Raw genomic sequence first — 16,545 nt, forward strand, 5'->3', positions numbered from 1 at the left:
TCCTCATTTTCTGAGTATTTTTATCTGGAAGTGGTGCTGAATTTTTTCACATTGCTTTTCTGCATCAATTCAGATGATCATTTATTTTTTTGTTAATCTGATACTGGCATTTATTTATTTTCTTATATTGAAATCCCCTTCTGTGGTTTCTGAGGAGAGTTTGGCATGGATTCTTTCTGAGGATGAGTCACTTTTCTCTTGCTGCTTTCAGAATTCTCTCTTATCTTTAGCATTTGACATTTCGATTAATATGTGTCTTGGAGTAGGTCTGTTAGGGTTTATCCTGTTTGGAGTATGTTGAACATGTTGAACACGTATTTATGTCTTTTGTAAGAGTTGGGAAATTTTTGGCCATTATTTATTCACATGTTCTTTCTGCCCCTTTTCACTTTTCTTCTGGGACTCCCATAATGCATATGGTGGTCTGCTTCATGTTGTCCCATAAGTCCCTAGGCTCTAACTTCTAAAAATTTTATTTATTTTTAGTTTTTACATTTTTTCCTGTTAACTTTTAAAAATACTTTTATCTCCTCCAGGTGAATGCTTTTGATTGTCTGTGTTTTGTTCACTGATTATTTCTTCTGCCGGTTCAAATCTGCTGTTACATGCCTCTAGTGTATTTTTAATCTCCATTATTTTGTTTTTCATCTCCATGTGTTATGTCCTTTTTTAAACCTTAAAAAATTATTTTTGTTCATGCATTGTCTAATATCATTTAGCTCTATAATTTTATTTAATTTATTTCTGTTCATATTTTTCTTTAGCTTCTTGAATTGACTTAGGATATTTGACTAAACATCTTTGATTAGTTCTAATGTCTATGTTCCAGTGTCTTTTATGTCTTTTTTTTTTTTTTTTTTTTTTTTTTGACATCTGGGCATTTGCTTATTTTGATATGCCAGCTCTGGAAGTCAGTTTCTCCCTCTTGCCTAGTGTTTTTTATTGTAGAGTGGCTCTTCTTCAACACTTGATCCAATTTATGTTGAATCTTTAGAGTAGCCCATCAGTTTAGATTTTCTCAGATCTTTCTGTACCTGCCTGTACTGAGCATGCACAGTAACTTTTTTTTTTTTTCCCATGTAGTCACAGTAACTTTTAAGATTAACCTGTTCTGTGGTACTATTTCCCCTCCAGGAGAGGATTTCCTTTCCTCTCTTCCTCCTCTGGTATTCTTGCACTGTTCTTTTTGTTCTTATGCAAATCTTCCTTGCCAATGGCTCTGTTTGCTACTACTCTCCCATCCTCAAGGATTATTTCACTACAGCTTTCAGTCCTGGATATAACCCTCCTTTCAGCAGTTCAGTTCTCCCCTTTCCTTGTGAGGCTTTTTCTGCCTCCTGTAATCTCTGTATTAGGGGAGCCAGTTTTCAGAAACACCTAAGTTTCCATTTGGCTGCACCAGTAGTTAGGGACTGGGCTGGAAGCCTGCACAGCCTGCCAGCAGTTCTGCAGTGGGTCACTTGTTTCCTGGAGGCTACTTTGTATGCACGTTCTTGCTGTCGCTACGCCACTGCCCTGGGTCCCTGTGCCTGAATGTGCTTGCAACTCTCAAGTTGCTACTCTGGATGGCTCTTTCATTAGAGACCTCGCCAGCAAGTGCCCAGGCCAGAGTGCTGTTGCTGTGTGCCCTTTACGTCATATGGGACCAGGCATGGGGAAGGGGTCCAGACGGACATACCCAAGCCTCAGCTCTCCCTTTTTTCCCCCTTTAAATCAGCATTTATGGATTCTTTCTCCAGTTTCTATTGTCCTGCAGAGTTCCAAGCCAGTTGAATATGCCTTTTTCTTTAGCTGTCTCTAATGGGAAACATTTCCAGGATGTCTAAGCTGCGATTTTGATCATGTCACTCTGCAAATCAAGGGCAGGGTTTGTAATGGGAACCTTCCTCATCCCTTGCCTCAAGGTGTAAAAACTTTCCCAGTAAATGCTTGCAATAATGCAGTCTGTCTAGAACCTTAAAGAGTACTCGTAGAGTGACTTTTTTTTTTTAACAAATCAATGTTATTGACATATTAATAAAACATAAAATTCGTCCAGAGTGCACAGTCAGTGATATTTTGTATAATCTCATAGTTGTGTATTCATCATTTCAATCATTAATACATTTTCATTATTTCAATGATAATAAACAAAATTGAACTAACAAGAAAATTCTTCACCCCTTGATCTCTCTGTTCTTGTCACTTGAGAGTGACTTTTGATACTGTCCATTTACTTACCAAGTATTTTTGAATGCTTACTTTTGTAAGCACTATTCTTCTTGGACCATTTTCCAGCCGTGCATTCCCTTTATTTTCTTACCTTACTGAGAATTCCTGCCTTAATGAGTTGGAACTATTGGGGTAAAAGACTGAGTTCAGTAAAGATACATTTTCTTGATAATTGATACTACTACCTTGGAGATGCCAGAACAGACTTTAATCGTTTATAAATGCTGTTTCCTCATTTGCTTAAAGAATAGAAAACCACTTAATTTAATTTAGCTTTTTGTTGTTAACTTGAGTGGTTTATGAATGTTGTTTCCACACTGTATGTGTTAATGTATGTATGGGATATACATATGTTTGCAGACCCACACTTTATATATTTCCATACTTTGTGTTTTCATTCAGCAGTTGTTTCTTCTGCTCTCATGGCCCTTGCCTTTCACAATTTACTTGCCCTTCTGGGATTTAGACGTGGACCAAGTCCCAATTTGAAAATGTAGCTCTCTGCTTCATGACTCAGAATTTTTTAATCCTTCCCTCTATTTACTATGAAAGATTTAGTCATATGGAATAAGGTTCCAGAACTAGTGACAAATGTGGCCTAGAATCAGAACTCATGAACCTTATTCCAGTGATTTTCTTATCATAATTCTCTGCCCCTAAATTTGAGTATCACTGTCTAAATTTATATTCCAGTAAGTACTAACCCTTCTATTGGAGAACCATTAAATAAAGAATAAAGTTCTAAATTTTAGCTTATCCATTTAGTTTTATTGTATACTATAGTATCTGTAGGATGTGTTTTATGTGTATCTTCCAGATACCACATAGAGCAGTGTCTAGCTTGGAGTTGTCTGTACCTTTTCTGTTATCTCCAGTTCTTCTGGCAGGTTTTGGAAGAGTGGAACAGTAGGCTAGTAGCTAGGTAGAAGATCTGCGTTTTTGGGGGAAAAGCTTGGTCTTGGGAGGCATCATGCAGTGGTGAGCTCATTTAAATTATTTCACCATTCTTTATATCTTTATATCCCCTCAACTTTATATCTTAACTATTTTTTTTTTTTTAAAGATTTATTTATTTATTTATTTCTCTCCCCTCCCCCCTGAACCCCGGTTGTCTGTTCTCTGTGTCTATTTGCTGCATCTTCTTTTTTGTCCGCTTCTGTTGTTGTCAGCAGCATGGGAATCTGTGTTTCTTTTTGTTGCGTCATCTTGTGTCAGCTCTCTGTGTGTGCGGCCCCATTCCTGGGCAGGCTGCACTTTCTTTAGCGCTGGGCGGCTCTCCTTACGGAGCGTGATAAAAAATGGAAAAACTTCCTAATAGTATTGAAAGAGGAGAGAGAAAAACTTAAAAATTCTGATTATGAAAGACAATTTATAAGTTGAATTAGATAGAAAAAGGGCAAAAATAGAATTTATAAGAAATATTCATGAAGTAAAAAATAGTGAAAGCACTTGAGTGGAATAAATGTTTTTGAAAACTTGTTTTGATTTTGTGGAAATCTCTTGTAGTGAAGAATAAAAGGCCTAATGTAAATAGTCTTGTTTTTAAATATAAATAAAGTACTGTAGTAGCATTTGATCTTTTAAAGGACAGATCAGTGACTGAATAAACAGTAAGAATGTTTTCTCCCTCCTTTCAAGTGAAACAAGATTAGACAGATTTGGGAAAGCATATCAGTAGTATCAGCTGGGATTCTTGTGCCTTCCACATCATCCTCCAACATCCTCTGAGTCCTCATGCTTTTCACCTTATTTACCATTCCCCACGTTTAAGAAGTAATTATTCTCATCTTCATAAATTTCTTACATAATTTAAGCTTCTCTCTTATGCCTCCAGATAGTTTTTATTTTAACCATTTTGTGAAGTCTTTAAGTTCAATATGAATCATGAATACATAGTGTTAAAAAAACAAAACCTTAAATCTTTAGAATAAGAAGTAATTGTCTTCACTCACTCCAGTCTTTTTCTCTCCCTTAACTAATTTTACCAGTTTGTTGCTTTCAGATCTTTATCTTTGCACTGTGTGTGTATATATATATGTGTGTGTATGTATAATTAACAAGCAATCTATTGATAAACATTTAGGTAGTCTTCATTTTTTTACAATGTTGTCAATATTGTGAACATAAAGCTGTGCACATGTTAACATTCTATGGGATAAATTATAAGAAATGGAATTGTAAGTTTTTCTGATCTTTTTTTAAATGAGTATATACACTTTTCTTGTTGTCTTAGAAAGTACATTCCAAATATGATAATATGATTTTTAACCTTCATGTCTTTATGCCCTCTTTTGAATCTCAGTGATTGTACTGTGTTGTAAATAGAGTAAAACTTTCAGATATGCAACTTGGTATTTATTTGGTCCTAAATGAGCTGTGACCAGAATACACTTTAAAGCAAACAGGCAAATAAACTCATAGTTTGTAACAAATATTTCACAAAAAAGGCAAGGTGCTGGTGGTAGGGTGATGTATGGGAGCTTAATATGATGATATGCATATTTGTTTTGTAAGTTCACAACTTTTGCTATATACATAGATTTAGATGTTTATATGTATGATATACTTCCATAAAAATATATTTTTTAAAAACCCTCTTATCTTTACCTTATGCTTGCTATCTTATCTTTTTTAAAAATTAAAGTTTGGCTTTTACATATTGGTGGCAGTGTGCTTGCCTTTAGCAACCTTGCCTTTCTGATTTGGGGAAGTAGATACCGCATTCATTACTGTGCTGCGAGAATAATTAAGTTCTTTAGGGCATGAACCACAGATCATGGTTTTTAAGACACCCTGTATAGCTGTGCAGAGAGCTTGTGGGCTCACACCTGATCTCTTGAGACCTGACAACTGGCCTTCAGATAACAGTTTTATGTTGAGGTTATATTTTTACCGAGTCCTGATAAATTACTGATTTGTTATATTTATATTCTTTCTTAATACACATTTGTTTCAAAGAAGAGGATTTTTTTTTTAAAAGGAGCAAAGTACTTAATTTGATTTTCTTTGGAAGATAGAGTGATGAAGATACTTATTTGTCTTATTTTACAGCTCAAAGTTATGAAGTTTCAGGATGAATTGGAATCTGGAAAAAGACCTAAAAAACCAGGTCAAAGCTTTCAGGAACAAGTAGAACACTACAGAGATAAACTTCTTCAACGAGTAAGGAATAAGAATACTCAGTAATTTGCATTTGGCAAAATTATTTGTTTGACTCTCTGGAATAGTGATACTTTTCTTTAAGGAAATGTATATTTCAAATTATACCACTTGATTGTGAAGTCTGAATCAATTGGTATACAATTGGGAACATTTGAAATTTGATGTTTTAGAAATATTTCAACTTAAAAAGGGAGTCTTAGAATAGCACTGTACTATTTTATCCTGGATATTTATTACCTCTAAGCTAGAAGGTTAATTCTGTTAAGACCATGCTTTCAGAACTAGAAGACCCTACAGAAGAGTCCTGTTTTTGATGGTGAGACACCAGCAACCCTGAGAAGTGGCACAGAGACAAAGAGTTGGGATTTGGGAAGTTCTGGGGCTGGTTAGTTCATTTAGGACTCCTTTCCCATTGTTTCCAAAAAGGGACAGTAAGTAATAAAATATCCCATGGATGAATTCTAAAATTTAGGGACCTGTGTTATTCTCATACATATAGAAATATATAGGAATCTGCTGAGAATTTTAGATCCAGAAACTCCTCGTGATAATTGTTGAAGGAATACAGTAATTTGGTTGGGATTACTTTTAATTTTACCTGTGACATGGCTGTCATTGCAGAGAAAACCATTAGATTACAAGGAAGAGAGAGGGAAGAAAGAAACAAAACAAAACCAGAAGGGAGCTTGTAGCCACTATGAAGCTGTTAGTGGTACAGAACTGGTAATGGGGAGCAGTATAGTGACTTTGGTACTACATAGACCTATGGAATCCTGGCACCAAGTTGCTCTGTACTCCTGGGAAAGTTACTGAAGCCTACTCTTTCTGTGAAACTAGGTAGTTATTCCCAATTTTGCAGGGCTGTTATAGATAATAGCTACCATTATTACAATTACTCATTATTGAATTAGACTTTAAAATATTTTAAGTAATTTTGGCTATAGTGTGGTTCCTATAAAATTACCAGTTCCTCATCAGAGGAAGTCAGTATCTCAGCATCACATTTTAAATTTGTATTCTATAAGTTATATTTGGGAAAAGGTAAGATTTTTTAGAAGGTGCTCCTTACCTGTGTCACATGGAGTGCTTTGGAGATGGTGGTGGGTTACTGATTGTGTGGAAAACCTTAAGACACTTACTCGAATTTGCTGTTAATAGGCTCAAAATGAGTAATACATTTATTACCTCTTCTGTTTCTTTGCTTTCCATGGTTGTAATTGGAAAGAATATTTTTCATGAAGGTATATACCAAAGAGTCAGCAGACTATGGGCATCAGTTGATTTTGTAAATAAAATTTTATTGGAACACAGCCGTGCCCATCCACATTTATAATTGTCTATGGCAGCTTTCATTTACAATGACAGGGTTCAGTAGTTGCTACACAGACTGTATGTGGCCTGCAGATGAGAAAATACTTGCTTTGTGGCCCTTTGCAGAAAAAGTTTGTTGACCTCTTTTCCACCTTTCAAAAATTAGAGTCAGCTATTAGACTTGGTACATACAAATCAGAGATAAAATTCCTGTTAATAAAGGAAAAGCTAAATTGGCTTTGTGCTTTCATTGTCTGTAGCCACTCCTTTAATTCTACTATTATCAGAAATCAGAATTTCAAGTGAGAGATGGCAATTGTATAACCGGGGGATGAACAAATAAGTTGTTTTTCTGGTTTAAATAATTTTGCAGTTATGTAGTCAGTTTGTATCTTTATAAATTAAGGTTTTAAATTTACAATACAGTTGGTACTTAATAATACAGTTTTCTCTTCAAGATTATTTTGAATATCCATTTCTCCCATTGCTTTGTTGAGAGCTCTTGATTAAATCAACTTGCTCTACAGTTAGAATCACTCTTTTATTGTATGCAATGATGGAAAGGTCAGTGCATTGTTAGCTTTTTCTGATTTTTTATTTTTCAGGAAAGGGTATTCTATAGGTTTAACTCTGGCTCTAGAGCTTGGGATCAGATTCTTATTTACCATTTACTCCATGTGTGTGAGATCAATAGTGGGGGGAGTGGAGGCAGGAGATACTTAACCTTTCCCAGCCTCATTTATTCTCTCAGATGTGGATAGGGGAGTGGATGTAGTTCAGTGGTTGAGTGCCTGCTTCCTGGGTTCAGTCCTCAGTACCTTAAAAAAAAAAAAAATTAAAATGTGCATAGTAGTACTACTCAGGGGTTTTGTGAAGGATTACGTGAAAGTTGTTACTATATTGTTTGGCTTATGCTAAGCACCTTCAGTAAATGTTTAGCTATTGTAACTAGTATCACTGTTGTCATTTAGTGTAAGTAGAAGAAATTACTAGTTTTTCTGGGAGAGTAGGGTTTTTTGTTTGTTTGTTTTACAAAGGTAATGTCCCTTATGTGGTGATCTAAAAATAGTTTCCTAGACAAGAAATATTGATATCTAAGAGAAATTAATCTAGATTGGTATTTTTAAACAACAAAATATCTTTCCTTTAAAACAAACTAGGAGAAAGAGAAAGAATTAGAACGAGAACGAGAGAGAGATAAGAAGGATAAAGAAAAATTGGAATCTCGATCCAAAGACAAGAAAGAAAAAGATGAGTGTACTCCAACGAGGAAAGAAAGGTATAACATTTTTCATGTTTAATGCTCATACTCATTTCAAGATTTTGAATGGTGTTTTATTTTGTAATAATTTTTCATTACTGCCAACAATTTAGAAAAGTGTATTTTCATGATAAACATGTTTGACTTCTGCCAGCAGGAGGCAGATTTAGCTGAGAAATGGGGAAGTTGGCATTTGGCTTAGTTAACTGGGGCATCGTCCCTTTATATGGTTCAGATGGTATCCTTAGCCTTAAGGTTCAGTGTAAGAATTCAGTTACAGTTTTAGGTATCAAACCTGAGGCTTAAATAACAAAGTACCTTGCTGGATCTTCCTTGTTATCTCTAATATTAGCATTTCTTCCAAGGGCTGAGGCTGCTACCTGTAAACTTGAGTCTCCCAGTCTTATCTTGAAAGGGGATTGTGTACACAGGCCTAGGGACTTAATTGCCTCATTCTTAATTTTCATTCTAACGAAAAGCATTTCTCTTTCAAGTTTTATTTCTTACTTTCACAGTTTCTAAATCTCTGATTTAGTAAAGAAAATTGCATCAGTTAAGAAAGGTGAGGTTTTCCTAACCAAAATGCAGATAATGCAAGTAAAAAAATTCTCACTTGGACATATTACAGATAGTTAAAAATAGCATAGTTATACTAATTGATTAAATAATAAACCTGTCACTTTTTTGTTTTTTCTTTTGACATAATTTCAGATTTCAGAAAAGATGCAAGAATAATACAATTCCCAGATACCTTTTATCCAAATTCCCTAAATGTTTAATTTTCTCCTTTCTCTCTCTTTCCTTGCCTTCCCTCTCTCTCTGAATCATTTAAGAATAACTTGCCAACATGATGCCCTTTTACCTGACTACTTCAGTGTGAATTTCCTAAAAATAAGAAATTCTTTTATATAACTATAATAGTATCCAAATCAGGAAATTCACATTAAAACATTAAAGCAATAGCTAGCTAATCCAGAGATCTTAATGAAATTTTGTCAATTATCCCAATTTTTTTTTTCATAGCAAAAAAAGTGGGAGGGGGGATCCAATTTAGTTTAACTGAGCCATTGTGTTTCTTGATCAATCTCTCTTCAAGACTTGTTTGTTCTTGGTATAGAGGGCTTTGAATGTTCCTGGAAAGTACCAATTTTAGTGAAAATAAAATTACTGTAAACTGGTGGCAGTTAATGGCTTATTTAGTAGGGGAAAAAAATGCCTGATCCTTTGCTCGCTTATGGAATGTTTTGGGGGCTTTGTTCCATAGGAAAAGGCGACACAGTACATCCCCCAGCCCATCTCGCAGTAGCAGTGGTAGACGAGTGAAATCCCCATCGCCAAAATCGGAGCGATCAGAGCGTTCAGAAAGATCTCATAAAGAGAGCTCTCGGTCCAGGTCATCTCACAAAGACTCTCCCAGAGATGTTAGCAAAAAGGCCAAAAGGTAAATGCAAGTCATTTTTGTAAGTTTTCAAGTGCCAGTTACCTTACCATTCCACCAGCTTTTGAAAATAATTTGGTTAGCAGCCATTTTTAAAAGGATTTTAGAAAATCAAAGAGATGTATTGTCATTTTGGGTTATTCCTTCCCAACTCCCTCCTCATACCCCTAGTCTCTCTCATGACTAAGCAGAAGAAAATTTCCAGTAAGTAAAGACCAGCCAAGAATTTTAAACATATCCAGTGTTTCATAGGGAACACAATATAGCTGCTTTACTTTTCATTCTGTTCTTTAGTTTCCATAGAATATTCTCTGACTTTGCCAAAACTGAAAGAAAAATAAATTTTTTTTTCACAGCAATCTTGTTAGCAAGTTCATGGGCAGAGATTTGTGGAAGTAAATACCATAAATACCATCTCTTCAGTATGTAATTTAGTATTTTATATATTTTTCCCTTAGTTCCAGAAAAGAGATTTAAAAATGTTTTGTTTATCTGGTATTACATAGAGGAATTTTCCTAATAGTTAAAATCTGCTTTCTATGCTAAAACTTTATCATATTAACTATTTTTAGTAAAATCCTTATAAAATAGATACATTTCTTCTTTTCTAAATGGCATTTGCTATTTTATATGTTTTTAAAAATGATCTTCATGAATAGCATTTGCAAAACTATGATGCCCTTGACTGATATTGTAGTAGTTGATGCTTTTTGCCCTCAAGATGATAGCCTGCAAAGCTGCTGTGTTTTTAAAATTTCGTGAATGATCTTATTTGCCATTTTTGAATTTTATCTTGTAAATTAGAGGTTCAAACTTTGGGATGTATCATTTATTTGGGAAACTTGTTTAAAATGCAAATTCCTAGTCCCTTCACATAGGGATTGTAATTCAGATCAGTGTTAAGGGGCTTAGAAATCTTTTATTAAATAAGTGCTCTACTGATCACACAATGCATAGTAAGTACAAAATAAACCCTCGTGTACAATAGGCAAGATAAAAATTTGAGAAGTATTACAGTCTTGTTTGTTTCAATGACTTTCATTGTGCTCTACTAAATAACAGATGATTTTAGATAGCTTAAGATTAATCAGTTTTGGCCATATATGAGTACTTTAATAAATTGTTTTTTGTTTGTTTTCTCAGATCACCATCTGGTTCAAGAACACCTAAAAGGTCTAGGCGATCACGGTCTAGATCCCCTAAAAAATCAGGGAAGAAATCCAGATCCCAGTCCCGATCTCCACACAGGTCTCATAAAAAGTCAAAGAAAAACAAACACTGACATAGTGTTCACAATTTTTAAGATGCTGTCACTTATTGGAAATGCGATTTTGTTTTGTGCCTGAACAGTCTGTTTTTTTAAAAAAAAAAAAAAATCAAATGAAAGAGCATTCCTGGGTTTTTATTTTTTGTTTGTGAATGCATGTGTAAACTCACAAGTAACTGCATCTGTAGATCTGTCATTGTTTTATATTGTACAAATTACTTTCCTTGTGGCTGTTTCTCAAGATGAAATTTTTATTGTGCTAATGAATTTCATCAGAAATGTGTATAATGGATCTGCTGGCAGTAGTAATATTTTGTTTTAGGATGTTGTGACTTAGCAAAATAATACAGATGTCTTCCCCTTTTTGTAGCTTTGACAATTTGAATTAGATTTCAAATAAAATCTGAACAGAAAACTATAATGTTGTTTTTTTGCCCCAGTGGTGACAGCAAATCCCTAAAGTCCTACTAAGTGAGTTTGGCATACCATTGTGTTTCTTATACATAATGCACTTTACAAGCTCCAATGCTCAAGTAGCTAAACTTTATGTTTACTAAGATGACTATCAAATTTAAGGGACCTGAGACTCCAACTAATTTCTTCAATAAGATTATCTTGGGTAATACTAGTACCCAGAGATAGAAAGACTAGGTGTATATGGTATGGTGTTTTGTTAATGGGTGCCTGGCGAAAACTTTCTTTTTACAAAGAATGCAAAATGATTTCAGTACACCCAACCATGAGCAACTACTTATTTTTTGGGAAAAATTAATCTCCATCTTTTGATTTTCTCTATATCCTGAAAAAGTTTATTTATTAAAGAAATTTTCTAACAAGTTAAGGCTGTAGAATTTTTTGTATGATGGTTGCCTCTTTATAGCCCTGTATTTGGTATCAGAATATTTGTACAAGTTTCACCTTAGTTTTTAAAAAGGATTTGGTTTTAAGTAGTTTAAAAAATAAAATGGTTTTCAGGAAACTTAGCATCCAGTGGTCTGTCAATTCAAAGTGCAAACGTTGATTTAAACCATTTACAGGGTTCAAATCTTTTTGCAATGGTAATAAACTAGCTGTAGTATGAAGAAGAAATAAGAAAAAGTATAAAATGTTGACCATAATATTTCTGTAAACATAATGTAATAAAAGGTTATGTAGACTTGTACTGACACTACTACTTGTACTGACATTTGCTTCCCATTTCTCATTTAGACACTTAATTGTACAGTGGTTTATTTCTCATTTAGGCATTTAGTTGTACAGTAGTTTGATTTTTTTTTCTCCTAATTGAGTTAATAGAAAACTAATAAAGGTTTATTTAGGTTGTTTTCTAAAAATGTATTTTCAACTTGTTTTCCTTAATATTGCTTAGTCACAAGATACACTGTACACAGGACTTGGGGAGTAAATGTATTAGCAGAGCCCTGGAGGCGTGCTACTTCCAAACTGGGCAAACCTTCAGTGGCTTTGGAAATGAGCCAATCAGATTATTTTACTTAATGGTTTTTATCAACATGCAGATTTTCTTAATACTCTCTCATTGTTTACTCTTGTTAATTGTGTTACAAAATGTTAATTTCTGAAAGTTGTTCAAAATAATTAATGTGAACATTTGGTGCTGCTTTTTAAAAACGGTCCTAAATATAGCCAATTTTTAAGTGACATTTTCTCCCCTGTTCATTGCCTGGGAGAATGGCATTTTATATAATCTACCTTTCTTTGCAAAACTAGCAATAGCATTGAGTTGCTGATGATTTTGGCATTTTATCATTCATTGGTGTCTAGTATAGTCTTAGAAATAATTGGTCAGATAATGATTTTACCATTCAGATTACAAGGAGTGTTTATTTCCTCTTCAAAAATATCTTGGAAGAAGCAGGAGTGAATAGAAACTGTTAGGTCCGTTTTGGGTGCTTATTTGTAATATTTACCCTACTGCAGAGGAATTTAGCAGTTCTCTTTATCAGGCTCCAGAAAGAACTATCATAGTTTATCTTACAGTAGGGTAAGACAGACTTACTTTTGGGACAGGTGGAGGGATTGCTTAAGCCTAATAGAATATATTTTCTGTGAAATGTGTTGATGTATTTAGATTATTTTTTTTTCTCGAATTGCAAATTGTATTGGTATATAGGCTATTTGCAATTTAACTTTTTCAGGAAATACCTAGTAAGCCTGTTTATTTCCCCATGGATTCAATGAAAGTTTAATGGGATCAGAAATTGGTGAATTGCAATGGGGAAAGGTATTCTACCATATTTTAATAATAGCATATTATTCGTCTATGCCCTAGATAAAGAAAACACTAAGTGACATAGTAAAATTTGTACAGGTTAACTAAAATTTCTTAGGCATGGCTTCTGGTGACAGGAAATAACCTGTTCCAGCTCTGTAATAGACAATTGTCCTCTAACACAGCCACATATAATAGGAAATCCTCCATTGTCTACTCCTTTTACAGAGGAGGTGGCTTAAATTCTTTTCTGTACACAAGGATTCCTTTCCAGCTTAATACCATTTTTATCCCCTCCTTTCTGTAGGTGAGAGAAAAGTAAATGAGTGCCGGTCTGTTTCTTACCAAAGAAATTGAAAAGAATCATGTAGGTGAACTTTTTTTAATACTGTACTATCTTTTTACTCTTAGTAAGTTTATGGAGACTTCTGATCTGTAACATGTTGAAAGCTGGAGATTAAAAGACCCGAAATAACAAAACACCCTGACCCAAAAGGATGCTTTTGTTTGGCTCAGAATGTTCTTGGTTGTTCTGCTAAAATGTGCAGAAATTACTGTACAGTGACCAAATTTCTCTATTCCTCTGGGCTTGCCCTGAGACTTCTATGCCAATTAAACAATCTTGGAGGCAAATACTTGCTTATGACTTCTGTATTTTTCCCTCAAACGTAAAAATTCTTGAGACTTAAAAGTATTTTTAAGAAATTCCAGTCATCAAGTTTAGTTTTTGAAGAATTATTCTGTACACATTTGCCTCCATTATGGAATAATTTCTAAATTATATTGCTGTGATGGTAGTTTTATTATTATTATTTAAAAAGTAAGAGCAAATCTCTATATTGCCAAGTGACTCACCTATTCTGATGACCATGACAGTGTAATTTAAAATTTAGCAGGAAAGAGTTGCTTTTAAAAATAAGTTGTCTGGGTTCAATCCCTGGTACCTCTTTAAAAAAATTTTTTTTGGTACCGCTTTTATATGACTGACCATTTAATAAAGAAGAGCATTTTTTAAAAAAAATAATTTTCTGTTAACATTTATTTTACTTTTTTTTTTTTTTTTTTACTACTGTTAACATTTAAAGACATCAATTACATAAAATTCAGTGCAGACACTAGTGAAGAAAATATCTAAAGGAACATGCGACTGGTTGGAAAAATTGATATTTTTCAAATTGCTTCTTTTCATAGTGCACATGCATGTTTTAGAATAGATTTTCAGGGGGTGTTTGAATTCATTATGTTTTAGATTTTTCCATTGTTTTTTTTTCCATCAACTTCCTAGGATTTAGGTAATAATAGTATACAAATACAAATCCCACGGGAAGTATTGGGATGATAGACTTAAAAGGTGGGAATGTGCTGCTGTTCAGGGTGAACCGTGTTCCGTTTTTGAAATATCAATGCCTCAGTGTTTATTCAGTACCACCTCATGGAGCTTCAATGTAAATGGATTGTATGTATAATCGGTTATTTATATAGTTTTGTAGATCTGTAGATAAAATGACCTAATTCTTTTTCACGTGTAATTGTGCTTGGAGAATTTGTGTTTTTTCCCTTTTACTTCCACAGGCTCTTGTATGTCGAACCTCTGATGATTTGAAATATCAGGAAAGAAATTTTTCAGAAATGAAAATAATATAGTTGAAATCAGCTCAGCTGAAAATTCTGCAGCAAGACAATTTCTTTCAGTTGAATTGATTCCATAATTTAGTTATTCTTGATGTAAGAATTAAGTTTATTGTGGAGCTGCTCTCCAGATAAGACTGTCACTTTGTAGTTTTTCTACATAAAAATTATATAGTTGCAAACAAAGGTTGTGGAATTTCCCTTTTGTTGTTGTTTTTTGACTTTTAATTACTTTAATAAAAATATGTTGTTTTCATAGCAAACTTAGACTGCTTATGTAATTTTCTCCATATTGTAGTTTTTCTAGTGGAAGTAGTTAGAAAACATACCTAGTTTTAAACAGCTTTCTCTCAAGTGAAATAAGTGGTGTGCCATGCTTATTGGTTGTAGCTGAAATGTTCTCACCGTGTAGGTGTTTAGCCGCTATATAGTCAGCTATTTTTATGAGAGATCATTCTTTTGATAGGAAATTTCATTCATTTCCTCATTGCTTACCCCTTTTCAAAGAATTGTATTTTTGTTGAGGAAAATTTTGAGCATATATGAAAGCAAAGTAGTATAACAAAATATACTTATTGAACTGTTTTAACATATGTCTTCTCATTTGTAAATGTCTCCTAAAGCTTTTTAAATATAACCACAGTATCATCACATTAAGAAATAATTCATGGTCCTTTTGAAAGCGTTCTTTCTGTTGAAGTTTCTATATTTCCTTACAGTACTTGAAAAAGAATTTTCCCCAAATGGTACATTTGAAGTTTCTGTTTGGAGTAAAAACTTCAAAATAAAACACAAAGTTATACCAAGTTATGCACCAACTACTCACCCATCATACTAAATTTCTTTTTGGCATTTTTACTACTATTTTTGCTTTGTGTTTTTAATGGTTTATATATGATGTAATTTCACATTAATACTTCATAGTATGGAATACAGAGTAGACTTGAAATGAGCATATTACTTTGAAACTGTAGCATATTAATATGAATGACCATACTTGTGTTTTTTAAGTTGTATTTATTGCGTAATGCAAAGGAAACAAATGGTGGTATAAAAGTTTTTGGGTTAGATATTTTGCCACAAAAAAAGATCAAGGAGATTTTGTTCTAACTTTTGGTTATATTTCTCCATCCTTAGAAAACATAGCCTCAAACTATTTAGGAATACAGAACTTTTTGATTTTTAAATGAGTTGTGGCATTAGTGGTTGAGTAAGAGCAGAGCCATAGGATTTGTAGTCACATTGGAATTGAATACCAGCTGCTCCCTTGTACTAGCTGTGTGATACAGAATCTTATTTTCTCACCTGTAAAGTGGGGATAATAATTTTGTATATTATTGTAAAGCATGTAAACCACCAGCACATAGTGTCATACAGTGGCATCTAAAATTAAATATTCAACATTCCTGAAGCTGATGATGGGAATATCTTCACAATTAGAACAAAATAGAGAGTAACACCACAATTCCTTGGCACCAGCACCTTTAAAAGATATTTGATTTGCATTTAACATGTTACAAACCTTTACTGGGGAATATATTGGCATATTTATTATACACTGAATACTACTTCATAATCTGTCCAAGGCTCATAGATAACATTTAATTCTTAATCTTCTTTGAGAAAAAGTTTAAGTAGGTACTTTAAAAGTATTTAAAAAATACTTTTCATTAGTTGAAATTTATTGTAGCATTCCACTAACCAGATTTCCTGAAATAAAATCCATAAATAAAAAAAGGAAAACTAAATGTAAGTAGCTGGAATAGGATATATGTGGAAAGAACCTGGAGAATAGGGTGAAATATGAAGTACTGGATTCTTTGTCCAAGTTCAAAGTAAAAACTTTAAAGTGTACACATATGACCAGAGCTGAGCAGCAATATGCAATTTTCATGTAATGAGTGAATGGAGAATAGTATTCTGAGAAGAGTAAAAAAAGGTTAGTAACGTGAGTGTTATTGAACTCTTGTGTTTTGTGTATATTTGCAAGTTATACAGTTTGTATTTTCGGATTATGCAGGAATATGAATGTACCC

At 33.6% G+C, this 16,545-nt stretch overlaps 1 protein-coding gene across 2 annotated transcripts in view; it reads left to right on the forward strand.

Annotated features, from left to right (window-relative positions):
• The window catches only part of U2SURP (U2 snRNP associated SURP domain containing), a 57,500-nt gene extending 42,728 nt beyond the window's left edge, over nt 1-14,772 (forward strand). For both annotated transcript variants that reach the window (XM_004462027.2, XM_058295113.2), the window contains exons 25-28: nt 5,263-5,373; nt 7,845-7,963; nt 9,210-9,386; nt 10,527-14,772. In XM_004462027.2, the coding sequence (XP_004462084.2) occupies nt 5,263-5,373; nt 7,845-7,963; nt 9,210-9,386; nt 10,527-10,665 (546 nt within the window). In that variant the 3' untranslated portion in view covers nt 10,666-14,772. The remainder of the gene's footprint in view (nt 1-5,262; nt 5,374-7,844; nt 7,964-9,209; nt 9,387-10,526) is intronic.
• The last annotated feature ends 1,773 nt before the right edge of the window (nt 14,773-16,545 follow it).

The sequence above is a fragment of the Dasypus novemcinctus genome, chromosome 4 (assembly GCF_030445035.2).
Source record: "Dasypus novemcinctus isolate mDasNov1 chromosome 4, mDasNov1.1.hap2, whole genome shotgun sequence".
Classification (NCBI taxonomy): domain Eukaryota; kingdom Metazoa; phylum Chordata; class Mammalia; order Cingulata; family Dasypodidae; genus Dasypus; species Dasypus novemcinctus.